The sequence below is a fragment of the Citrus clementina genome, unplaced genomic scaffold (assembly GCF_000493195.1).
Source record: "Citrus clementina cultivar Clemenules unplaced genomic scaffold, Citrus_clementina_v1.0 scaffold_4, whole genome shotgun sequence".
In the NCBI taxonomy this organism is placed as follows: domain Eukaryota; kingdom Viridiplantae; phylum Streptophyta; class Magnoliopsida; order Sapindales; family Rutaceae; genus Citrus; species Citrus x clementina.
In genome coordinates this window covers 23,698,456-23,724,778 of record NW_006262274.1, presented here as the reverse complement: position 1 = coordinate 23,724,778, position 26,323 = coordinate 23,698,456, and the positions used below count along the sequence as shown (strand labels likewise).

At 34.4% G+C, this 26,323-nt stretch overlaps 4 protein-coding genes across 7 annotated transcripts in view; all 4 read left to right on the top strand.

The window, feature by feature from the left end:
- The window catches only part of LOC18044956 (peptidyl-prolyl cis-trans isomerase CYP23), a 2,595-nt gene extending 1,979 nt beyond the window's left edge, over window positions 1-616 (top strand). The window contains exons 7-8 of the mRNA XM_006438595.2: window positions 90-172; window positions 257-616. Of these exons, the coding sequence (XP_006438658.2) occupies window positions 90-172; window positions 257-277 (104 nt within the window). The 3' untranslated portion in view covers window positions 278-616. The remainder of the gene's footprint in view (window positions 1-89; window positions 173-256) is intronic.
- Window positions 617-5,061: 4,445 nt separating this feature from the next.
- LOC18044955 (transcription factor PRE6) lies at window positions 5,062-5,775 on the top strand. Its single transcript, XM_006438594.2, has 2 exons — window positions 5,062-5,252; window positions 5,594-5,775. The coding sequence occupies exons 1-2, from the start codon at window positions 5,124-5,126 to the stop codon at window positions 5,744-5,746; spliced, it is 282 nt and encodes a 93-aa protein (XP_006438657.1). The 5' UTR covers window positions 5,062-5,123; the 3' UTR covers window positions 5,747-5,775.
- Window positions 5,776-10,321: 4,546 nt separating this feature from the next.
- LOC18043907 (binding partner of ACD11 1) lies at window positions 10,322-12,582 on the top strand. The gene is made up of 5 exons (XM_006438593.2): window positions 10,322-10,604; window positions 10,760-10,888; window positions 11,069-11,144; window positions 11,734-11,847; window positions 11,957-12,582. The coding sequence occupies exons 2-5, from the start codon at window positions 10,773-10,775 to the stop codon at window positions 12,383-12,385; spliced, it is 735 nt and encodes a 244-aa protein (XP_006438656.1). The 5' UTR covers window positions 10,322-10,604; window positions 10,760-10,772; the 3' UTR covers window positions 12,386-12,582.
- An 847-nt stretch (window positions 12,583-13,429) lies between these two features.
- Window positions 13,430-19,386, top strand: LOC18043906 (sucrose transport protein SUC3). Of its 4 annotated transcripts, XM_006438592.2 has the most exons (14): window positions 13,431-14,057; window positions 14,570-14,635; window positions 15,452-15,550; window positions 15,634-15,698; window positions 15,786-15,870; window positions 15,979-16,012; window positions 16,160-16,259; window positions 16,556-16,631; window positions 17,246-17,596; window positions 17,783-17,926; window positions 18,101-18,334; window positions 18,426-18,489; window positions 18,586-18,629; window positions 18,997-19,386. In XM_006438592.2, the coding sequence occupies exons 1-14, from the start codon at window positions 13,770-13,772 to the stop codon at window positions 19,165-19,167; spliced, it is 1,821 nt and encodes a 606-aa protein (XP_006438655.1). In that variant the 5' UTR covers window positions 13,431-13,769; the 3' UTR covers window positions 19,168-19,386. The 4 variants fall into 4 exon arrangements, with proteins under 4 accessions (XP_024041554.1, XP_024041555.1, XP_006438655.1 ...); XM_024185786.1 differs by lacking the exon at window positions 14,570-14,635 and having other exon boundaries at window positions 13,430-14,057; XM_024185787.1 differs by lacking the exon at window positions 18,997-19,386 and having other exon boundaries at window positions 13,430-14,057; window positions 18,457-18,489.
- Window positions 19,387-26,323: the final 6,937 nt, after the last annotated feature.

Here is a 26,323-nt window from a genome sequence, read left to right as displayed (position 1 = left end):
GAGAATTAATCAAGAGTGTAAGTTAGTGGTAAACTAAGAAAATGATATTCAATCATTGCAAGTGTAACTGTGACTGTTACTTGTTTCAGATACAGAGATGGAGATCTGTGAAAAAGAGAGGTCAGTTTTGAAACGAAGGCTAACTGCATCTGTCATTGAAATTGAAAGACAGGTGATTCGGAGTTCCATTGCACTTAAATTGATTCCATGATGTGCGTTCTTGAGTAAATATGAACCAGGTCCCATCCTTTTGCAGAGAATGAAATGCTTCCCATGATTTAACAAGCAAGAGGTTGATCGGCAAGAAAGTGAAATTCCATCATTGGAGTAAGCTATTAAGCTCACTTGCTTGTTTAGAGTTAGACGCAACATTGGAGTTGGGTCATTCAGCGCTGGAAGAAAAGAAATCCATATCCCCTGATACGGTATGGAACTATGAAGCTCATTGTTTTCTTTAGAAACTTTATATATTTCTTCTTTTAGAGCTTCAATTTGAAGCCAAAATTGTTTTAGATTTTTATTTATTTATCAAGAAATTGACCGGAAGCCATGTCCCTACATATGGGAACAATAATCACATGCATAATCAGGCAACGAAAGCAATCATTTACAGACAGTGACTGTGACCTTATTTAACTAAGCGTTTCATTTGTCTGTACTATTCTTTTTGCACCGTCCAATGAACATTGAGTGAAATTTCAATTCCCAGAAACATAACATGTGCTGCCTGCCGTAAATGGTAACAAAACTACATTTTCACTAGACTGACCAAATTTGGATTTTGTCTCCTCTTGTTGGCTTGTTGTAGCCACAGCAAGCTGAAGCCTGAAGGACTTTCTTCTGACTTCTGTTTTACCTTTGTGGAATGCGGACTGATTGACTTGTCGCCTATTCAGAACAATCATTTCCCATCTGAGAAGCAACTTCATTAACAAAATTACAACACTACCATGTTACTTTGATGAAGATATAAGCTATATAAATATCCCGTCTGAGAAGCAACTTCATTAACAAATCACAGCACTATGATGCTGCATAGATGAAGTTATTAGCTAAGAACACACATTAGTCTTTTATAATAGCTACATTAGAGGCGAAGAAATTGTTTCTAACAATGTGCTTGATGGAGTTTATTATCTTGCTATAGGCTGTAGCAAACGATTGGTAAGCAATGAGAACATGTACTTTATATTATATTCATACGATTAAAATGCTTCTGCGAACAATAATCAACATTTTTGGGCACCACTTGATTTTGAGTCCCATATGTGGATGAAAGTTATGCCGACCCCTTCTTTTTTTTGGGGGGGGGGGGGGGGGGGGGGGATGTTGATGAAAAAGGTTTTTTTTTTTCAACTTAATTTTTAACCACGTAGTTGTGTCTTCTTGTCTTTCTAGGTTTCTTGTTGGGTCAGCTCAGCGAATTGACTGCTAAATTGCAAATGGATGATATACAACAAGAAGACAAAAATCCCAACAATTGCATGATGAGCATAAAGCAAATGTTCATGGGCCATGGCTGCTGTTCCATCTTAATACAGATTCATTTCTGGAACCTTAGCGAAGCTCGCTCTTACTATATTATGAAAGAAAAATGAAAAATAACAAAAATAATTTCATATATCGGATACTACAGAATTAAATGGTACTGTTATGTTTCGCATTCACATATTTTAACAGCGAATTTAACAATACAGTTAGACATTACTATCTAATTATAACTTAAAACTGAATTATAATTAGATGGATATGCATGGTGTAACCTCGCGTTTGCATTTTAAAACGTGATGCTTGCACTGCACTAAGCAGTGACTCAAAAGTTCACTTTTCTTTTACATTATTTCTTGAGGTCAGAGGGTGGTCACTCGGACTGAAGGGTCCAATTATTGCAATACATGAGGATCTTTGGTTGAAAATTTATTTGCAATTTTTAAGTGACGGCGAAGGCGAATTGCATGGAAAGGACACGTAAATAAATATTGCGGAGGCGTGTCACGGTTTTGAACTACAAAAATCGGTGAGCCAATGGAATGCAAATGACCCTTACGGCTAGCTGATGCCCTTGTTCTTATAATAATTGGCATTGACCAATGCCATAAATATTCATGTGAGCGTTTTGGCATTATTGATGATCCAAGGATCATATTTGGATTTTGTGACAAATTAGTATAGAGCCCTCATAAGTCATAAGAGCAAACCACGTATGCAGTTTTTCTGATTATAGCACAGGACATAAAAAATTTATATGAGCAACTCTAGTAGTCTAGTGCAACTACAGCTAATTAGTGGCCAATTGGTCCAATTCCGTACGCTAATGATCAATTATTAGGATGATTGAAGAGTATCTATACGAATTTATTAACTGGCATATTGAACGGTATCTGTATATGAGCTAGGCAGAGCCAGACCATTTTCCTAGGACCCTAAAGTATTTTTACTTTCCTTTTCGCAGAACAAGTATTAGAATAACAATTTTTTTTTTTTTTAAAAATAATTTCTTGGAGATAGAATGAGAGTAACAATTAATGAAACTTGATAGTTATATATTTTTATATATACAAAGAAGAAATAAATTTTATATAGTTTTATAAATTTTATCAATTAATGAAACTTGATAGTTATATAAATTTTATATAAACTTGATAGTTATATAAATTTTATCAATTAATGAAACTTGATAGTTATATAGTTTTATATAGTTTCATTAAAAATAATGAAACTTGCTAGTGTTACACATGTTCCTAGCCAATTTTCAGTACTTATTGATTTCAAAAAACTTAAATTTTATTGAGGAATATGTATGTATAAAAGTTGATGCGTTGGTATCGTGGGTTTAATTTCATGAATGGCCAACTACTGTCACGTGCTTGATGGCTGTGCAAATTCAATTAGGATAAGGCCATCAGAGGTGAGTATTCGAAGAGATCTCCTGTGAACCGCTTTTTTTTTTTCTTTTTTTTCTTTTTTATGCAGATATATTATTACATCATATGATTTAATAGAATTAGTAAAGATATGTTATTAAACCATGTTACTTAACAGCATCTCCACATAAAAGAAATTTGATGACACCTACATCTGAGAATATCCTTAGGTCTTGCAACAGATGTAGAGCTCGGCAGAGCTAAAATTTATCATGAATTATGATTGAATCTTGACGCTTGAGGTCAAATCACCAAGCAACAGTGACGGGGAAGACCATAACGTCAAAATAATGTATCTTCCGTTTTCTCCAAGGCAATGGAGCAAGTAGTTCTTTGACAAACAAACCTAAATGCAACATATCCGGCACTTTGAACCATGCATCTAGACATCATCAGATCGAGCAAATTAATGCTGTTTACAGTTCATGTCGCGGCGCAAGTGCCGGCTTATTTCTTCTAGCTGTTCTGTTTATATATATGGATTGCACATGCGAGCTCTACCCATACCAGTGCAGCGACCAAAACATGCACACACTGGACGCCCGCGCACACACACTCGCAGTGAAACCTAATTACCATTGAATTTGGCCGAATCTATCGTGTTGTTGACCTGTAGCTAGGTCCCGGAGACATTGATCAGCTGTTTGGCATCCAAACGTTACGTGCTGGATTAGTTTTTATTGAAGTTTAATTAAGGATATATAGTTTCCAAATAATAATCCATAAATTAAATCTTTGGACGAGTCAATGAAGTGGTCAGATCAATTCATACATGATCTAGTAGCGTGTGTCGACCCCACGCACACACATATATATGTTCCTAATTTCTTCAGGTTTAAGGAATGGGCTATAGTCAGAGTTCTTAATTACATGATCCAGTAATTGCGAAACATGATAGTGGTAGAATAATAATTTTGTTCCTTTTACTTGCAACTTTAAAAGAGAGATTCATTTTATATATATATATATATATTTTTTTGTTTTATGGTAAAATACACATTAATATTTTAGTCTCTTATCTTCTTATTATTCAGACTTGAGTGACCAGTTATGCTTAAGAAACACTCGCCATCTGTAAAAGGGAAATGGGGTTGCTGTTGAACAAATGATACAAAATCCAAATGTTTGTTCCAAGTGCTTCAATTTTCATCGACAAGCCGACTTATGCCGGGAATCTCGCCGGAAAAAGTTGCTAAATATCTCAGTCACGTGCTTACATGTAATGCTCAACATTTACCCTGCACAAGTTACCTAGACGTAACGGGCTTTACATGAAAACAGAAACAGACACAATTTCTATAATCAAAAGAAAACAAAACACACACAAGATCTGATTAATTATTAATAAATCTGCATCTAAGTGAGATGAGATGATCACATTTAGGAAGTGAGATTCTATGCCCCAAAAAGGTTCCGTTTTAGAGATAATATTAATATTTAATATTGAATGTAAGTAATAACATAAGCAAAGGAAATCAGGCCGAAGAATCCGGTTCGGTGTAATGTAAAGCAGAGATTACGAGACGACACGTGTTATGTCTGTAACTCAAAATTATGGAAGAGCATGGAGATAGATATCTGACTGGTCAACAATTTCACCCCCATAATTCTCAAGTTCTACACAAATATGGCTTGCAGATATGCGGCCTGAGTAATCAACTTTGGTTAAATGAAAATTATTTTTTCTTCAAAAAAAAAAAATAATAATAACCATGTATACGTATGAATGAGAATTGAATAATTAAAAAGGGATCAAAATGACAGAGAGTAACTAGATAACGTGCGCTTGTGTGCTGATAGAGGCACAGAGAGGGCCGGGTCGCTGGCGGATAAAGAAGCAAAATTGTATTAACCCACTTGAACTCTAACCCCAGTTTTGAGACACACAGAGAAGGACAGTATGGTGTATTTCTCATTTATTACTTGGGATTCTCTCTCTCTCTCTCTCTCTCTCTCGTAGTCTCTTTCTTTCTCAATAACCCTATTTAATAACAAGCCCTCATCCCACTTCTTTCTCCCATCCCATGCATTACTCACTTCACTTGTCTTCTTCATCTATCCAAATCCTCGTCTGCAGCTTGTCTCAAAACACCCACCAAATTTTTTTTTTAAAAAAAATACCACTCTACCTCCTTAATTAATTTAATCAGCTAGTCATTTGTTTTTGACACTTGTTATATATTTATATTTTAACTAACAATGTCTAGCAGAAGATCGCGGTCTAGGCAGTCGTCAGGTGTTTCGAGGATCAGTGACGATCAGATTGGCGATCTTGTTTCCAAGTTGCAACAGCTTATTCCTGAGCTTCGCAGCAGGCGTTCCGACAAGGTAATTACCTAGCCAGCTTCCTGCTTTTAGTTTGGTCTTTTTCTTTTTCTTTTCCTCTTGAATCTTAGTTAATTTCCTCTTTTTCTCTCTGCATATCTGTGCATGATGAATTCAAATTTTGTGTGGTTTTTATTTGGTTTTTGATTTGGAGACAATATTCTCATAGCCTCATTTATTTAATATCTGGTGGTGCAACAAGTTGATGGGGTGTGGCACTAATATATGTTCTCCTATATATTAGAATTTCATTATTTTTTACGTATCTCTGCACATTTTGGTTTTCAAATTTGAAATTATCCATAATCTTTTTCATATATGAAATCTAAATGGACATGCTGCAGGTATCTGCTTCGAAGATATTACAGGAAACTTGCGATTATATTAGAAGCTTACACCGAGAAGTTGATGATCTAAGCGATAGGCTATCTGAGCTGTTGGCTTCAATAGACAGCAACAGTGCCGAGGCAGCAATCATTAGGAGTTTGCTTATGTAATTCTATTTAGTTATTAGAACGCTTTTAATTAATTTTCTCTACTCTTTTATTTGTTATATATAGTTCTCTCTTCTTCTTCTCTATATATGTATCTCTATAGGGTTTAGTTTAGCTTCATGCTATATAAACCCTTTTCAAGTTGAATCAACTATCAATTAAAGTACTCTGATTGATCATGTAATAAAAGTAAAAAGGTCTCTAGAGTTGTCGACCAATTAATTTTGGGTTGATGTACTCACTCCCTGACGATGGCCATGGCTTCTATACTGTTAAATTGACAAAAAGATCACTATATGAGATGTAGCTGATAATGATACTTTTGAGTAGAATAAAATAAAAGACGCATTATCAGGGCCAAAATTTGAAAATTCGGGGACTGAGTCTGAAATTGGGATGCCTGTCGATCTTCTGTCAATTTCTCTTAAACCAGAAACTGAGGAAGTGGACCCGCAATGTGGTCAAACCTTGGAGCAAAAAGCCGCTAGCACGTGACCGATTTGCCCCACACCAATATAATTATTTGAAAATGCAGTTCGCTTCAGGATGCGCATACATAAAGTTGTTGCGGCAGCCCCATGAAAATATTGCTAGCTTTTTTTTTTTTTTTTTTTTCTTTCAAAAAAATTATTATTAATTAATGCTGAGCATTTTAACAAGTTTTTGACTACGTTCAATTTGTTCTCAAGACTTAATAAACTCATGTTGCTGCTGTTTACATCGTTATTAAGTGAACTGCCGAGAGGCTGATCGAGAACGAGAGATTTGCAAAGGTTTAAATCGAATCTCAAGTATCAAGATTAATAAATTGTCAACGTTCGTAGATATTTTCTTGTTAACTAACTAAATAATTAATTCTGAGTTAGTCAGTCTTCAACAATTTAATCATCTTGATTAATCTCCTGGACTGCCGGTCCCTTGCATGATTATAAACTGTATGTGCATGCGCAACGCGTATAATCAAAATTATATTTCAAAGAAAAAGCCATTTTAGCAGTGCGAATAAACTCGTCATTTTTAAAGAATAAGAAGAAGGACGTAATAATAATTTGCCAAAATTAAATGAGTGAAGTGAGAGGAGTCAAGGGCATGCAAACACATGTCCCTACAGGTCACATTGTATAGGTATGATATTCAACAAAGACATTGTAGTTTAATAATAAAAAAAAAACTCTAATTAAAATAAATTATCTTACCACATGAAGTCAACATGATTCTGCCCCCCTAAGTAGCTTAACAAAATTTATCTGTGTCAGCCGCTCAAAATTTAATGAGATAAGGCCTCCTCCTCAGAACCTCATAATTTGGTTTATATATATATATATATATATATATATATTGAAGAAAGGAATTTGTTTAGATTAAAAAAAAAAAAAAAAGTGTCACCTATATTATAGTTTAGTAAAATAATCCCTCGACACTTCAAAGTTAATAAATATGTTCCGTAGTGCTTTACTTAAAGATTCCATAATTAGCAGAAACAATTATGGAATGAAAATTATGAGTCTGAACTTCATACTACAACAATCTTTAGAATAATTTTCAAGTAGTTCATTTATTGAGAGTTCAGACATTATTTGCTCTCTCTCTCTCTCTCTCTCTAATTTGTATTGCTCATGTTTCACAGTATTTATTGAAAGAAAATACTGCCTCGAAGCCGGTACTGTAATTTTCTGGACTCTCAACTGTGCGGCTTCATGGACATGTTAAGGTCTAAGGAGGCCGTTTGCCCTCCGACATTTAACTCTATTGCTTCTTGGAATGGGGGCACTAAGATAGCCGATGAACCTTCTAAGTACACCCGCACTTTCTTCGTTTATTTTTTTAATTTATTAATAACTAGTCGGGAGAAACTTGTATAATCCAAACCTACCTCCTCATCCCCTCAGCCGCCACTATGGTCGCACGAGCAGCCATGGAGTACTATTATTAAATATGTTATATTTTTATTCTTATTCTTATTCTTATTTTTTCTTTATTTTTATAATAATATTCCAGCAACTATGTTTTTAGAATATTAATAAAAATAAAACATGATAATTTATCAAATTAACTATAAAAGTAACATAAAAATTTACTCATATTATTATTTTAATTTTAGGATTAGTTTGGTAAATTAATTCTTTATTAAAATAATTATTAGTAAGATTGTTATAAGAATATTAAACATTGTTTTAAGTTGGCTGATATTATTTTTTTTATAAATAATTATTAATAAGATTGTTACACAAGTATATAAAAAATGAGTAATGATATAGCCACAAACTCTTGTACAAACTGATATGACATGATAAAATTAGCTGAATTAAATATCTCTTGGCCCACAAGATTTATTTATATTATTTTGTATTTTCATTCAACTAATGAATTAATGCCGCATCAGTTTGTATGAAATAACTTTATACAAGAGTTTGTGGCTGTATTATCAATCATAAAAAATAGTAGTTCTTTCACATTGATATTTATTGGTAATTTATTAATAAATAATGTTGGTTAATTTACTAATTAACTTTTTTACAAGTAAATTAATTAATGTTAATAATATTGTTGGAAGTGTATTATACTAAAAGAAAAAATAATAAGTATAAGAGTTGGGGGTTTTTAAGATATTTATTAGAATAGAAAAAATAAAATGAATGCTTAAGTTAAAATATAAGAATTAAATGAGTATTTACTCTTTCATGAACAATGCCATTTAAATATTAGCAAGATACTGAAGACATAAATATGGATATTGTTCATGCTACACCGTAGTATATAAAATGAGACTCCCTTGCGGCTCACTAAAATTTTGAATAATTTTTAAGGACCTCCCCTGAAATTTGGCTTATTGACAGTTTCAAAGAATATATGACCGTAATTACAGAAACTTCCCTTAACATTAGTATTTCGTTATGCTTACTATTAGTGGACTGCTAAAATTTTCAAAATACCATTATCACCAAAATATTTAATTACCAAATAAAGACGATGAATTGATGGTAGTAAGCTTGTTGCCAATATCACAAAACACATAAAAAGACCAAAATACCCATTGGAGTAAAAAAAAGTTGACATCGCATAATAATAAATAAAAGAAATATAAAAAATGAATAAAGCTGATAATATTGCAAAGAATCAAAACCACATGCTCTTGCTAATAAATATAAGTATTGACAGCCAATTGAAATGATAATTTTATACACTATAGTGGCTGATAAATATAAACATTACAACCAACTGAAAAGACAATTTTATGCATTCCACAACAACTTGTATCAACAATAGTCATCAATGGCCGATATAATGCTGATACAACATATATTCATTTTGAGGTTTATATAAGAAAGCTGATATTTAATGTGATCCCTCAAACAACATGGGATTAGCTTGGATTCTGCTGCCTTCATATGCTATTGGATGCATTAGCTCACAGGTATCACTCCTGAGTTACTTGCCCTTCATATTAAAAGTGTCTAATTTAGTATTTAAACTTATAGTGTTCAGGATTATTAAAAATTTTATTAGCAGTTGAGCCCATAAATGAAGTGCAATGAAGCACTTTATACATAATAAAAAACTTCAAAACATGCTTTATATAAACGCAAACAAATATCAATAGCCAGTGAATACAACAATATCAACATAAACATTTTCATATTTTTTGACAATAAAATGGAAATAACAAGAATTTATAGTCTTTTAATCTTTAGATCAACAAGTATAAGCTCATTTGCAACAAACCTTTTGAGCTATTTGAAAACAACACATAAAACCCACCATTCTCAACATATCAATAAATTTACAAATCACTGGTTTCTAACATCCATTAGTTTATTTATCTCAACCAAATGTTAAGGAGATCAATGAAGTAGAAATAACTCCCATTTTCTGAAATCGATAACATAAACCAATTTCGTAAAGCATAGAACTAACATAAAGATTACACTTTATTGCTTCAGATGGTTTGTTTAGCTCGCAACTTGTCCAAATCATATGGTGAAAATGATAATATCAACATGCAGTAGCTTCTTTAACATATGTCCAAACCAAATTTTACTTTTACGAAACAACACAACACCACTAGCTTCTTCAAGATCAAAATTTTCAATCACAGAAATCTAAAGAATTAAAATAACTGATCTAATATGCAACAGAGTTTTTCGAAGAATAACCCTCTTCTTGCATCGATGCAAGTAGCCTTTAATGCCAGCTGCCAAAGAAGCTCAATTGACAGCACCCTTGTGCCACCACCCAGGCTTTTCTCATTCATATCTCTGATTAAATAATTGCAAGTTCGTTTGATTAGTTACAGCAACTTTATTAGAGCATTTGGTGTTGGAGAATGGTTGTTGTTTGGCTTAATGAAAAAGAAAATGATGAAGTTCATGATAGAGAAATTGATGCTAATTTCTGTTGGGTGTTAATGTGTAACAGTGAGCAAAAACTAAGATTATTGGGTTTTGTTTTATTTTTATTTTTTTCAATTTTATTTTGAAATTACAAATTTACCCTGAAATACTAAAAACATACAAAAAAACGATATACTAACATGTGAGAAGGTCTAGCAATTACAGTCATATATTCTCTCAGACTGTCAATACCCTAAATCTCAGGGACGTCCCTAAAACTTAGCCCTGAATTTCTGCCAAGTGACGTAGCTGGCTCAATTCTGCCTAAATCCAAGTGTACAAAATTCCAAAATAAAATTTCCGGTCCGAAATATTCAATGAGCCCCAGTAAGAATTTTGTAACCGGCGTTCCCTTCAGCGCGACGTTGAAGACCCAATTCCCTCTTTGGATCCTAAACAAGATAGAGAAGCACTCGCATCTTCTTTCCCTTCTCCGGTTTCCTGAGTCTGATTAAGAAAATACCGAACAGGTATTTAAGTTCATTAATTACCTCGGTATCAAATTTAATTACTTCTTTTTATTTATTTTTTATCCTCCTTCTTCTTTCCGTTACCAAATAGTAATTTATTATTATTATCTATTATTAATCGTTGTTCCACCATGTTGAAATTTGGTCAACTCTAGGGTTTTAAACGAAATGAGTCAAGGAGAATTTGCAATAGAAGTCACAGGTCTTTCTCCAAAGGCTACAGAGAAAGATTTGTTCGAATTTTTCTCTTTTTGTGGTTCAATCGATCATCTTGAAATTTTCAGGTACTCACTGTCGTTTCAACGAGCTTCTAATTGCGTTTTTGTTTTCTACTAACTGGTTCTCTAGTTTTCAAGTTTATATGCAGAGTAAGATTATTGTTTAGATTGTGTAATCATGCTAGTGTATTTCTTAGTGATATGTTTTCTTTGAGTGTCTTTCTAATACTTGTTTGGAGGAGACAGATCCGGTGATTACGCGTGTACTGCCTATGTGACGTTCAAAGATGCTTATTCTCAAGAAACGGCTGTCTTACTCAGTGTGAGTATTTGATTTTACTTGTTGCCAGGGAAGGGAGAATTTTATTTGAGACATTATTTTATAGTTTGCTTATTGTGTTATTGTAGTCAAGTAGCTTTCTTTCATGCATTCCTTAACTCGGTCATTATATTGCATCGAAATCTTAATCCATGAACTAATTGTGAAACCAACACCGTCAACCTGTTATCATAATCATTCTTTCTTTGGCACAGATGAATTATGCAACAATGATATGGTGATGACATTGAGACATTTCACACAATCATTGCTTCCCTTTCATTTGCTAAATAATTTACCTGTTGCTTCTGTACTTTATTTTAAGTGGCAGTTCTCTATCATGTAATTTGGAATTTGATGAGGATCATGTTTAGTTTTTGTTCGCTCATTCAATATCAGTGGTTCCAACTTTGACCGTTTTATTTGTGCTTTGCAAATTATTTTCTCCCAGTAATTTGACTCTCACCACCTATCTTGGTTTGCATATAGCTCATTCATGTTTGGGATAACTAAATGTATATGAAATGATGATTACTCAAGTTTTTGCTACCAATTAGTTTGTGAGCTTCATTATAAAATCTTTTCATCTTAGGGTGCCACAATTTTGGATCAACGTGTATGCATAACACGCTGGGGACATTATGAAGATGAATTTGATCTTTGGAACAGGCCTTCGTACAGGCAGGAAGATGAAAGAGAGTCAAATGTATGAAATCTTTGCTTTTTGTTATCCTTGCTTTGGTCATAGTGTTGTTGAGGTTCTTCGATCTCTTATTCTATCCCTCTAGTAATTCAATACAATCATTTCATGGCAGCCTCAACAGAGAAGCAACCTTGTTTCTGACGCTGGAGAAGCTGTTGCAATGGCTCAGGAAGTTGTCAAAACCATGCTGGCAAAAGGATTTGTTCTGGGCAAAGATGCCTTAAGCCAGGCGAAAGCCTTTGATGAGTCTAATGGAGTTTCGGCATCTGCTGCAGCCAAAGTTTCTGAATTGAATCAGAAAATTGGGCTAACTGATAAGATTGGTTTAGGGGTTGAAGCTGTTAAATCGGTGGATGAAAAGTATCACATCTCAATGACCACTAAATCAGCAGTATCAGCCACAGGACAAGCTGCAGCAGCAGCTGCAAACTCTGTTGTCAATAGTAGCTACTTTGCTAAGGGGGCTCTGTGGGTATCTGATGCTCTGAACCGAGCAGCTAAAGCTGCAGCTGATTTAGGTAATCGTGGGGCAAACCATTGAGGCATATTGACAACTCTTGGGTACTGCCTTTGATCTGTAAATCAGCATGTTAAAATCTGTTGCTACTTTCTAGGGTTGTCTTATACTTGAGTAGTCTACAATACACACACAGTCTGGTTAAAACAATAGGGGGGAAAACATTTTTATGTATGAACTTGTATTTCTATATCTTAGTGCTTCTTTTTCCCATGTCACCATTGTAGCAGTAAATTATAGTTTCAGCATTGCTTTTGTAAGTTAAAAAATCAGCGGCAACTAGAGGAAGATCTCCTCCCCTTACAAAGAGAGACATTATGCCCACCATTGGGCCTACCCAGTGAGTTTTTATCTTGATTTCTTGTTTCTGGTTTCAGTTAATGGGCAAATATCATCTATTGAGGAGAAGGTTGTAGGTTCTGTGTTTCTGTCAGTTATTCTGACTGCAGAATCATGCGATACCCACCGAAGGAAAACTAGACGTGCTTATAAATGTGTGCTTCTGCGATCATTTAAAACCAAATTTGATAATGGGTGGTCTCCTGGCATTCTCTTTCTCAACAGAAATGATGCCATCCCATGGATCCAGTGTAGCATTTTGCCGAAAGGACACGCAAAGTCTTAATTCGCGAATTTCCAAGCATCCGACGAATGAGCCGGACATTTCAACTAGAGAAAACACCTTAAAGCTTATGGTCAAAGACTCAGAGTGGTCATCAGCAAGCAATTTTTAATTTAACAAATCGAACGTATGATCATCGACTTGTGGGCTGTGTCCCATCGTTAAAACTGGTATTCAGTGCAGCAGATTAAAAAAGCGTGTAATGTAGACTACGTGAAATCGACTCCACCCTTCCCGCGTCTGCAGGGGTCAGCCGTCAGTGTTTACATTTCCTTTAAGATTTTTTTTTTTTTAATTTCTCTTGCTAACCGACGACCCAGACCCTCCTCCCCGGCAAATCAACGTCCCTGATTCGATAGTCGTTTTTTTTATTTATATAAATCTGAAAATGTATTAATAAAAAAGAGAAGAGTTACAAAATTCTCGTATACGAGGGTTCAATAGTCGTGGTGTAACTTTACACGTTAAATGAAAATAATACTGAAATTAAAAGTCACGATGAATTACGTATGGTGGACCCACACGTTTCAGGTGTCAATCAATGGTGGATGGACACCGCAGCATGAGACTTCATGCTGTTGCAACGCACCAACGACTGACCGAAACCTCCGAGTTCTCTCGTGACTCGTGAGCCGACTCCAGCCCGCCCATATTTGGTCTCATACGTTAACACACTCACTCTCTCTAACCCTGGAATCAGATCTGACTCCCTAGCTTTAATGTAAAGGCAATTTTGGCTTCATATTCATAACATCCGAATCAGCTCAAGCGAGAAACGAGCAAGTGATGTCGGAGACGAGGTCGTTTAAGGTTCCGTATAGGAACCTTAAGAAGGGGACAGCAGCAGAGGTTGAAATGATCGAAGCTGATGAGTTTCACCATCGGATCGATCTTAATTCTAATGCCTCTTCGCCTCCTTCTTCTTCTCATTCACCAATTCCCAACGGAACCTCCAATTTTGCTGTCAGACCGAAGCAGTGTAGCTTGATTACTCTCGTCCTCAGTTGTACGGTCGCCGCTGGTGTTCAGTTCGGTTGGGCCTTGCAGCTTTCTCTATTGACTCCTTACATTCAGGTCTTCTTTTTCGCTTTTATCGCTTGCGATCTGAAATTTTAGATTTGATAGACCAATTAGAGATATATACTCTTTTTCTGTTTTTGGAACGATAGAGGAAGAAAATCGCTTTTCTGCACTTTTGCAATTATATGAAATTTGAGATGTTTGTACCGCCAACATGCAATTTTATTGCCATTGATGCTGGGCAATGCTGCTGCGCTTCTCTACTGTCAATTTCCTTTTAACCTGCAATTTCTACAAGTGAATGTTATCAATTTAAGAGTGCATATGTTCCACAGCTTTTTACTACTACTACTTGTAATGTGTGTAAGCATGTTTAGGTAATTAGGTGTGACTGCAATGATGTTTTCATTTCTGAGATTTTGGAACATTTCAAAAAAAAAAAAAAAAAAAGAAAGAAAATTATGATCTAGGTTTTTCATAATCACTCCATACTGAGTTCATTTTAGCATACAGCCATATGTAACATTTTCTTTCTTAACCATGCTCTTGATGGCTGATTGCTGCAGACACTTGGAATACAACATGCATTTTCTTCATTCATTTGGCTCTGTGGCCCTATTACAGGCCTTGTGGTAGGTGATGGCAATTTTTTCCCTTATTTTTGTCTCAATTGTTTCGCTAAATATTTGGATTTTTAGCACTTCAATGTAACTTACCGCTTATAAGTCTACTGCCTTTTATTGTTAGAACTTGCCATCATGTCTTACATTTTATTGGAATCTCAATGGGGTGTGAATATGATATAATCATATATTCCGTTTAAATGGATAAACATCTTTTTCATGGGTGCCTACCTGCTTCTCCCCTCTTATAATTTATTAATCCAGTTTTCAATATATGTGCTTAAAAATAATAATATTAATATTAATAATATTTTCCCCAAAAAGTAAAGATGATAGCTTTTCTATTGTGATGTATATTTAACATGTTTCATCCCTGAAGGAAAAATAATAATAATAACAATTCTTAACAAAAAGGTTTATGTTACTTTGTAAACCTTACCTTTTTTTTTTTTTTTGTTTCGGTGTCCTTGGAATGTAAATGGTAGATCAGATCCTGCTATCGGTAATTTATAACATCTGACTACTGCTCCGTATTTTTCTATTTATTATGATCTTCCTGTTGTTTGTAGATGTGATGTGGGTGCCATATTGTTGAGATGGTAAAAACTCGTGTTGAAAACAAGAGGTCTGAGGTTCAAACCCTGGAAGGGAATTAGGTTACCAAAGCTAAATAATTATATAATGTTATTTGTAGATGTGATAGTACAATGCTGCTTGTAACTTGCTCTTGCATAAATAAATGCAAAAAGTTTACATATCTACTCCTAAATGGTCCTGTTTGATTTGAATTTGGACTTACTGTGTCATTTGCTCTTGTCATATTAGGTTCAACCTTGTGTTGGTATCTGGAGTGATAAATGCACATCAAAGTACGGAAGAAGACGGCCATTTATTCTTGCAGGATGTCTGATGATTTCTGTTGCTGTAAGCATTGATGCGTTTCTAGTTTATATTTTAAATTGTTTATACCTCACTTTTTACCAGCTGAACTAAGTCTTGCAATTTAGGTGATAATTATCGGGTTTTCTGCAGACATTGGTTATATATTAGGCGATACAAAGGAGCACTGCAGGTTCATCAATGCTTTTGATTTTTTTTTTTTTAATTCTACAAATATAAATATAAATTCAATGGTGACATATCATTTATGCAAATGCAGCAAATTCAGAGGTACTCGAACAAGGGCAGCTTTTGTCTTTGTTATAGGGTTCTGGTTGCTGGATCTTGCAAACAATACAGTGCAAGTAAGTTTGTTTTAACATTTATTTGTTCCTTGCCATCACTGCTGCTTGAAAACCAATGGTGTTAACCGTCTTTTATGTTTAATAAGTTATGGTCTTTTTCCTCTCCAGGGACCAGCTCGTGCCCTTTTGGCTGATCTATCAGGTGACTTTTCTTTTTATTTCATTTTTTATCCATATGTTCTTGAATAGAACCAGTTTTATGGTGGAATCTTAAAGTTTATTTTAGTTCAAGTATTTAGTTTTGCAGACATTTTGGTACAAATCATGATGTAGAATGGTCATGTCTTAGGTCCTGATCAACGGAATTCAGCAAATGCTATATTCTGCTCGTGGATGGCTGTTGGAAACATCCTAGGGTTTTCTGCTGGTGCTAGTGGAAGTTGGCACAGGTGAAACCTTTTGGATGTAGTTTTGTGGCTAAGTAATATTTCAATAGATGGACATGCTCGAACACATTATTATGGGCTTTTAGAAAATTTGAAGTTCATTGTAGATTTTGAGATTTTATTAAATGTGTAGAAAATTCTTTCTCATGGTTGATGGTTGAATGTAAGGACACGCTGCATTTTCGCATGATAGGGTTGCTACATTATCTCAACAAATACGTATTTTTTGCATTTTTTTTTGTTATTTTATTTCAGCTGATAGACTTAGTGATTGATCTATCCAACAATTGTCTGAGCAGATGGTTTCCTTTCCTCACGAGTAGGGCATGTTGCGCAGCTTGTGGGAATCTCAAGGCAGCATTTCTTGTGGCAGTGGTTAGTAATAGTATAATAGAAGTTAAATTTTTTACATTTTCTTTCATTGTAAAGAACATTTCATCATGTATCTATCATTGTGAGAAATTTAATGCTTTTATTAAGAAATCTTTTATTGAAGACGAGCATGTAATCTAGATTATGCTGGAAATAATTAATCTTAAATGCCTTAATTGTTACCCACTTCATTTGACATTTGCAATGAGTATTAAGCTATGGATATCTCCTCTTTTGTGATCGAATATTGCTAATTATGAGACAATATGTTGATTCTGCTGTTAAAGCAATGATGAATAGTAAATTGGTTGACCTCGTATATTCACCTTCTACTGCATGCATGTGATATGTTTTATGCATAATACATGATAAATTTAGATATGGAGAGGCCGTGGTTGATAAAGATAAAAAGTCAACATCTATATATGATGCTTATTTTTAACACACCATTTTACTAAATTTCTAATGGATTTATCGTTATTCTCTCATTGAATGAGAAATTCCAGTTAGGCTTGTTCTATCTATGCATAAATGTAGTATTGAAAATGTATTATACATTGCTTCTATTTACATTTTCTTTTGTCTTCTTTCTAAAAATTTGTTTGGCACATGTGCAGGTGTTCCTGACGCTATGTGCTCTTGTGACCATATATTTTGCTGATGAGGTTCCACTAACTGTAAATCAGCCCAATCATTTGACAGATTCTGCTCCTTTGTTGGATGATCCTCAACGAAATGCCATTTCCAAATCAAAACATGATATGCCAGCTGCTCCTAATGCCAATGGTAATAAAGTTGAGAGTGGCCATGAACGTGATGCCAATCTAAAGCATATCAGCAAAAAAGCTGAGGATACAAATGGGAGCTTCAATGATGGACCTGGAGCTGTATTAGTCAATTTATTAACCAGTTTAAGGCATTTACCCCCTGCAATGCATGTAGTGCTTATTGTTATGGCTCTTACATGGGTAGGTGTTTAAGTAATTATGGACAACCTTGGGTCACCTGTATTTGATAGTATTTTATTAATGATAATAACAATATATCTTTTACATTGTTTGCTGTTACAAGTTTTCTTAGTCTATTTCGTTTTGTCCCTTATCTTCTTTTTCTTTTTCTTTTGGTTTTCACAATGATCTTGTGTTTACCTGCAGTTGTCCTGGTTCCCCTTCTTTCTTTTTGATACAGATTGGATGGGAAGAGAGGTTTATCATGGGGATCCAAAGGGGAATGATCATGAAGTAAAGTTTTACGATCAAGGTGTCAGAGAAGGTGCATTTGGTTTGCTATTGAATTCAGTAAGAACTCAGAATTTAGCATCAGCATTTTAACTTTTCCTAAATACTGTCATGGTTAGTTTAAATTAAGGGAGCTTATTTAGTCAACTTGTGGCTGGAGATGGTTATATCACGTGAGCTGTTATCTTTTCCCTTTTCAGCAATTGCTAATTATGATGTTCCTTTTTGGTACAGGTTGTTCTTGGCGTCAGTTCTTTCTTAATTGAACCTATGTGTCGGTGGATAGGTTCAAGGCTTGTATGGGCAATCAGCAACTTTATTGTGTTTGCCTGTATGGCAACCACGGCTATCATTAGTGTGATATCTGTCAGAGAATATTCTGGAGGGATTGAACATGGAATTGGAGCGAATCAAGCAATCAAGGTGGCTTCCTTGGTTGTATTTACCCTGCTTGGTTTCCCTCTTGCTGTATGTATCTGCTTTCTTGGAGTATATCACTTTACCTTCAATTTCTGTCAGCAGAAGTTCATTTTTCCTTGCATGATTATTTTTTTTGTAGATTACCTATAGTGTTCCCTTTGCTATCACAGCGGAGTTAACTGCTGATTCGGGTGGTGGCCAAGGTTTGTGTGCTTAGATTTTATCCACCATCTCCTTCTACTTTATATGGTTTCCAGATGTGGCAAAACTTATTTTGGCAAACTTATATGGGTCTGCAGGATTGGCAATAGGAGTTCTGAATCTCGCAATTGTTATTCCACAGGTTAGTTAATATGTTTTTCGCCTTTTTCTTTCTTCTATGTTTAATTTCAAGGTTGCAATCGTTACTTTTGCCTTATCAGTGTGAAGATATTATCCTTCAACAATGATCTGGTTATCGCTTCTGTTTTTAGTGATAATTTAGTTGGATATCCATATTTCTGTCACACCTAAAAGGGTGAAATTGCATATTTAATTTTAGTCAAAAAATATTCCCTTATCATCTCTTGGCCGAGTTTGCTAGATTTCTGCACTGACATATAAAAATATTAATCATATTGTAAATTTTACATTTTCTCATCATGTGGGTGATGAGTATTCAGTTTTTGTTAGCCAGTAAAAATGATTTCATTCATTCATGGCTTGTTTAGATGATTGTATCACTTGGTGCGGGTCCATGGGATGCTCTATTTGGTGGAGGCAATATACCTGCATTCGTTTTGGCATCCTTATCTGCTCTTGCCGGTGGTGTTGTTGCAACTCTCAAGCTGCCACATCTTTCAAGCAATTCGTTCAGGTCATCTGGTTTTCATTTTGGCTAATGACCACTGAGACATTGTTTTGGTGATAAACCAATCTGTATATCATTAAACCATAGGAGCATTACTTGGTGATTTTCTTCCAGAGCCCATCAGCCATCCCTTAAGGGACGACCAAGATAAGATCTTTTGGCTTAACACCCTGCGGAAATCAATGGTTCTACCATTATAAATATGTATATTTTTACATATAAAAATTATTGAGTTGCTTATTCAAATTTATTCATTTTTCTCCCCGTCTGTGGGCACCTGTATCTTATGTAGAGTGTAAATCATCTCTTCAAAAGCTATTATAGGAAACCTCATAATGCCATTCCTTCTCTAACTTAAAAGTTCCTTATTGTGTCACATCTCATATTCTGCGATCTTGCTTTTCTTATATAGGTGATATTTACTTGTGTAGACTGTAACTGAATGTGGCTTCTGTTGATCTTGCCATCGGGTCGGAGCTTGTACGATGCTAAATTTTCTGCGTTGTTCAATTGCCTAGGCTCAAAGATGGTTGAGATTTTTCTGTTGATTCAAATGAATAGCCTTCCTGGGGATGTAGGTTAGCGTTACTCTGCAAGACGGAGTGGCAATGTGGCATGCACATACTGAGTAAGTTGGGTCCTCTGGATAAGTGGAGATCTTGAGGAAACTAAAAATAGTTGTGACATTTAAACTCGATTTTGTGAAAAATGGTAGGCGGTGTCTTTCGGGTTCGAAAATTTGTTTATGAAAAACTGAAGCGAAGTGTTAGCTTCCTCCTTTTAGCACAACGTACATTCTAAGCATCACCCGTCTCAAGTTCGACATGACTGTTGTCTCCTGCCTGTGCCTTAGCCCGGCCAAACTGTACGCTGCTGCTTGTGCTTTCTTGAACCAGGCGAACATAATGGGGTGGCCATTTGTTTCGAGTGAGCTGGCCTTTGTTTGTTTGCACTTTTCTCATTGGATCGACATGACTTTTCTGTTGTGCTTTCATATGAAGTTAAAGTCTGAGCTTGCCTTATTATTATCATGAAAACATATTTCGACACCAACGTATTATGTATGTTTTGTTTCTTTTTTTCTTTTCCAAACACGTTTCAGTTTAACGTGAACCTGTTTTCCTTCGAATTTTATTCTGCGGAAATGATTCTGGTTAATTAAGGAAATAAAAAAACGCAGAAAAGAGAAATTTATTGGTAAATTTTTGAAGTAAGTATATTTCCTCGTTATTTAAAAAAAGAAAAAAAAAGGTATATTCTCTTGTCAAGCTGTGGGGCTGTGTTGGAGCCTAAAGTCGTTAAAGCTGTCTTTTAGCACGTAATTAGTCAGGAATCACTTGGTTTAGATTTCGCAATCATTGTTCTTACGTTCCAAAGCAAATTTTGAAGTGATTACCATTCTTAAGCCTGAGCGAATGTATGGCTTGGAGGGTGTAAGCCAACAAAATCTCACATACACACATGTATATGTATTGATACTCCCTTCACTTCTGAGAAAATTTTGTCTTCAAAGTTTAAACATTGAGGTAGGATTATCTATTGCTTGTCTAGACACCAATCGAAAAGCGAGAGACCAAACTTGCTTTGAGTACAAAACTAAAGATTTGCCAGAAACGTCTCTAGTGCATGGTTGGCGGGTCAATTGTTTTAGGACAAACCATAAAAGTTCAGCATGCAAGTTGACGATAATGTATAAGTAATATTAGATATGATAAACCGCGAAGTCTTCAAACTAATTCTTAAACGAAGGATTGATTTACTTTATTTTCCCTTTTTCAGATCGTTACGTAGTACTATTGAGTTGTGACTAATCTTAGTGTACATGTAGATGAATGGACGGTTCTGATTAATGGGGCCTTTAATTTGGAGAAAAGTTAAGCATCGCCACGAGGATTGAATTAAATAATTAAAACATTGCTGGACCGGCGGTTGACAAATCACTATCCAAATGCATGTTTTCAAATTTGTAATTGCCCACAAATATGAATAAAATCACCAAATGAGAAACAAGGAAAGAAAGAAAGAGTATGACATGAAGCTAAGAATGGCACATGGGATCAGCGAACGCTGAGCACAGCAGAGAAGCAAGAGGGCATGGGGATGGGTAATTCGGGTCTCTCCTTTTTTATATATTAATTTTCGCATACTTGCTCGATATTATTATTACTATTATTATTTTAAAGAAAAGGCAATAAAAATAAAGAAACGGGAAGAAAAAAAAAAAGAGGTTCAGCAGGCTAAGAACATGGAGCCACCACATTCCAAAGGAGTAGCCACCTTCCACCTAATAAAGTCATGTGATGCACTGAGAGTTGCTTTGTCCTTTGGGCAATTTAAAAGCAGTATTTTTGTGGGTCCCTTTCAAACCCATCAATCAACAATATTCAGATTGATGGGTCCGACCATTCCTTTCAGATACATCCCCGCTGTAGAGTAGAGACATGCATGCTAATGATTTTTCTTTATCATTAGATTCATCCACTTGACAACGTAACTTTTTATTTAAACCAAAAAAAAAAAAAAAACTAACTCCCCTAGAAGCCTCTTCCATGCATGCACTGCTTCAATCACCAGAATTTATGAGCCAACTATTGCATGCAACGATCCATGCACACAGCATATATATGGCGTAATTAGGGTTTATGATGAAATATTGTTTATGTTTCTATGGGCATTAACTGTAAGTTTTTCATATATTAGTTAACAGAGGAATTAAAAGCTAGATAGATGAATGATGAGGTTCCTTTTCTCTCATCTGAATATCAGTTGAAAGACTGCTAACCAAAAAATTGAAATCCATTTTAGATCATTTGTATCCGAATTTGTGGGTTTGTATGTCTGTGGCTAAATGAGCTATTTTGAGGACCATAGGTTGGAGACTTAAATTCTTTTCATGGGACCAATGTGTCTCCTTTCTTTCCATGCTGTTGCTATATGACAAATTGATAAAGCGAGAAAAAGAAAAAGAAATTGTGGAAAAAATAGTGGAACTTTATTAACGTGAATTGCTTTCACTATTACTTGTACATGACTTATCCATGTGTAAAAGAACAAAGCGACATTGTAAGTACTAAAGGTAATTTGTGTACAACTCCTTTAATTTTAGTGGTTGATAGATCATAGATCCTTTCCCCCCTTTTCCGTAGTAGAATTAGAAAAGTTGAAAATGTATTAGGCTCTGAACTTGTTAAAATTATTTTTGTAGCAGCTAGTACAGCTAGCAGTGCACGTCTATGGCATTTCTATCTTGTATTTTCGAGATGAACAAATACTATTTCAATCTTAAAACTTCAGCCTTGTTAGATTAGCATGATATCCAAATTCTTTCATAACAATCCTGAATACGGTTCAAACTTCAATTGTAAAAAATGTAAAATATCCCTATAGTTATAATGATAGGACTACATATTATTATGAGGAGGTAATAACTTGGTCGAAGTATAATCTCGAAAATTATTGGTTTGACTTACTTATCATTAGTCCTAGTGATATAGAGATGAACTACATGAATCTTATACAATTAGCAATAAACAAAGTCATCTTAAAAATCTAAGCCTTTACATTTTCTTTAATGTTTTTTTTTCTCTCGATATAACTTTTATAAATATTATGTAATGATTTTGTAACTAACTCTAGAAAATGGTCACTGCCCCAAGCAACTTTAGAAAAATATTTGTTTCATCTTAAACCTTTAATGTAAATAACACATATTTTTTGCAACATACAAATAATTATTATTATATGAAGATACGTTTATAAGGACAAGATTTAGAAAAATTATAATTTATTGTAATATAAAATAAATTCTTATTTGTAATTGGAACTATTATTTTTTTCTGACTACATAGAGATTATTCCTAGAGTATCGCTATAGAAAGACTTTACTTTCTCTCTCTGCCTCCCTCCCTCTCCCTCTCCCTCTCTCTTTGTGTGTGTGTGTGTATTAATTGTGATCGATTCGTTACATATGATTTGAAAGTGAGATCAATTTTGCTAATGAGGCCAACAGGGTTGATCAGCTATGACCACACACTTTGTGCCATGTCCATGTGCATTGGAGTGTGCTTCTGGGTAACTTAAACAAAACAATTTAATTATATGATGCTTCTTATCTATTAGGCGATTATTATATATTAAATCTGACAATCTTGTTTGTTTATTATTATATTTAAGCCGCCCCATCTTCATTTCTTTTTACCAAAAATAACATGCACAAGACAATGAGACGTGAAACTGAGGCATACAAATGAAAGAAAGTTAAGGATCGATCGATATATGTTTCGTACCTTCACTATTGCACTATCAGTATTATTTTCTAACACTGTAAAGTGGAACCAGGTATGCGAAATTTTAAACGATGAACCAGAAGACTCTATAGAATATAATATTAATGATAGGTAAGTAACGGGACATCTTGTGATTGCCCATTTGAAAGCAACGTATATAATATTTGACTTTCAAAGCTAAGTGTAAAGTTGAAGATGAAAAGGCAAGCAGTGTGGCAGATTTGTGAAACCAACTCAACCAAAAATATGAATCCACAGTTCAAAGATGTACGATTGAATGGATGGATGATGATGATGGAGGCGTCTGTCTATTAGCAGTCAGAATTTTGTTAAGTTGAGGGTGCGGCGAATTTACTTTTTCCACCCATTTTTGTGTACTCTATTACATTTATGGTATCTAAGGACTACCTTTTGATTTGATCTTAATGACTTCTCCGTCCTAGTTTCGAAACAAACTAAAAAATATTATACAACTATTTCGCTAAACATGCTCGTCTAAGATTAAATTTTTTTTTTTTGAAAATTTCTCTGCAATTAATTCTTTTTTTTTTTAGACTGATTAATCATCAGATTACTGCATTACACAGATATTTACAACAACTGCTTATTGTAGCAGAGGTATTACATTGATATTTACAATCAGATATACATGATTGGGACTTACATTATTACAATGAATTCTATGAAGTACATGCCCAATACAAATAACCCCTCACAGGAGAAGATGTCCATACTCCACTTGCATTTCGCAAGAGAGAAGGATATAAATAACATTTAGCCCCCACAATGCTTGTGAGGGCAGCAGCCAACCACTTCGGCCTTGCCGAAGTGGTGGCCTCTGCAATTAATTCTAATACATATGAATAGACTTTGAAATCTAACTGCTTTAATAATATCACTGCACAAAAAGTTTACTAATTAATTAAACCAACTAACAAAACTAATATAATAATGAGTTTAGTAAGAGTTATTTTTTAATTTAATTTTGTTTTTTCAAAGATTGGGAGGTGGGTAAAATCCAAAGATCAATTTTTCTTTTTCTTTTTTTTTATCTTATCTCCCTAATAACTCGAACTCAGATAACATTCATTTGAAAATCAGTTAGTAATTAAAATTTAACAATGAGTTATTAGAGAGTATTTAAATAGCAACATTATATTATTTGTGCAAGGAGAAACTGGATTGGACATGAGGAGGGCCGCAAGTTGGTGAGGATGTCGCAGAACAGAGAGAGAGAAATGACTAGAAGCAGTGAGATTTATGATCGATCGGCAGAGATGGAAATATACTAAGTAATAAAATTTCAAATAAAATAAGGCACGTATACGCGTGTATGGTAATAGTATGCAGTGACAAAAAAGACCAGCTCTTGTAGGGTAATTTGATTAGGGCTTCTCAAAGCCCCTCATCTCTCTCTTTCAGTTTCTCTCTGATCAAATAACAAAACAACAAGAGCCATTTGCATGCATCGCGAATGCGCGGAGTCAGAAGAAGAAGGGGCTAAACATTAAGCAATAAGAAAAACAAAAACGCTGCTAGCTACTGAGTGCTAAGTAGTGGTGATGACTGATGAACGAAAGGATAATGAATTTGAAAGAGTTTCGTCTTAGTGCACGATACCTGTTGGTGGGTTAGGTAGCAAACCCTGTCCCTCTTCTTGGACCCATCCCCTAGATTCTCTCTCTCTCTCTCTCTCTCTCTCTATTTAAACCTAAATATCCATAAAACCAGCTCATTTCTCTTTTGTCCTAAGTAATCTCTTTTCTTCGCTAAGACATCACAACATAAACTATCAATTACAATGTTGTTACTCTCTTTTAGGTTACTTTTACAAATTAACATTATATACGAACCCACTTGAAATTCTTTCGGGGTTTATTTATTGTTATTGATGCCACTTGGCCTTGTATTCTCGTGGTAACTCATTTGAGGGCATGAATTCGAATTTTCATAAGAGCTCATTTAGATCTCTTAGCTCAATTGTGAATTGCGTAAATTTTTCTCCGAATATCAATGGGTGTAAATTTTTTAGCTATACACTAATAAGCACAGACATTTGATCCTAGTAAATTTCAAATTGTATCTATCTATAGATGGTAAGAGTTTCCAAAAAGAAAATTGCTGTTCTTGATGAGATGAATGGTGAACAAAAGAGAATAAGCTAATAGTCAATAAAACACTCATGCATACACTGTGTGAGAATCTATTTTTCAATATTTTCAATAGAGATCATGCCTGTCATGAACCCACACAATATTTGAAACTGTTGTAACAAAGTATCTGAATAGAATTGCTACAGAATTGTTAATATAACAATACATTTGAAAACTTTTCAAATCAATATAAAAAAGATAAATTTTATTCTTATATATTCATAAGTACAAATACTCAAATTATATAAATTAAGATTGCAAATATGCAAATGAAGTATTACAATTGTAATAGTTGAAAATTTGATTGATTCAATCAATCAATCTTAATGTTGATTTACATTCAACCTTTGAAATGATTGGTAAAAACTGAAAAAAAATCATTTATAGATTAATTGCCTCTGTCCTCGTCTTCGCTTTGATTCTTATATTGGAGAGCTTTGATTCTTATATCGATGAGAGTGACTGGTAAACAAAAGAAAACCACTTAGTAGTTAGTGAAATACTTCTTTTATACACAGAGTTCAAGACTTCAAGTCACATGCGTGCATTATGTGAGATTTTTTTTTTTTAAAAAAAAAATTATGTGAACAAAGAGTAAGAATATTTTGAACTCAAGATCAAGTATATTTTGAACTCAGATATTGGACGGTGCTGTACTCGTAACATAACATCTAAACAGTGTCGCAACAAATTTGAAAATATGACATTACAATGTATTAAAAAAAAAATAGTGAACGATAACGAGCAT

Bases quoted from the DNA above. Each gene is read 5' to 3' on its own strand.
- LOC18044955 (XM_006438594.2), top strand. From the start codon at position 5,124: ATGTCTAGCAGAAGATCGCGGTCTAGGCAGTCGTCAGGTGTTTCGAGG. The intron at 5,253-5,593 runs GTAATTACCTAG...GACATGCTGCAG, and splicing joins GCAGCAGGCGTTCCGACAAG to GTATCTGCTTCGAAGATATT.
- LOC18043907 (XM_006438593.2), top strand. From the start codon at position 10,773: ATGAGTCAAGGAGAATTTGCAATAGAAGTCACAGGTCTTTCTCCAAAG. The intron at 11,145-11,733 runs GTGAGTATTTGA...TTTTCATCTTAG, and splicing joins AAACGGCTGTCTTACTCAGT to GGTGCCACAATTTTGGATCA. The intron at 11,848-11,956 runs GTATGAAATCTT...ATTTCATGGCAG, and splicing joins AAGATGAAAGAGAGTCAAAT to CCTCAACAGAGAAGCAACCT.
- LOC18043906 (XM_006438592.2), top strand. From the start codon at position 13,770: ATGTCGGAGACGAGGTCGTTTAAGGTTCCGTATAGGAACCTTAAGAAG. The intron at 17,927-18,100 runs GTAAGAACTCAG...TTTTTGGTACAG, and splicing joins TTGGTTTGCTATTGAATTCA to GTTGTTCTTGGCGTCAGTTC. The intron at 18,630-18,996 runs GTTAGTTAATAT...TGGCTTGTTTAG, and splicing joins TCGCAATTGTTATTCCACAG to ATGATTGTATCACTTGGTGC.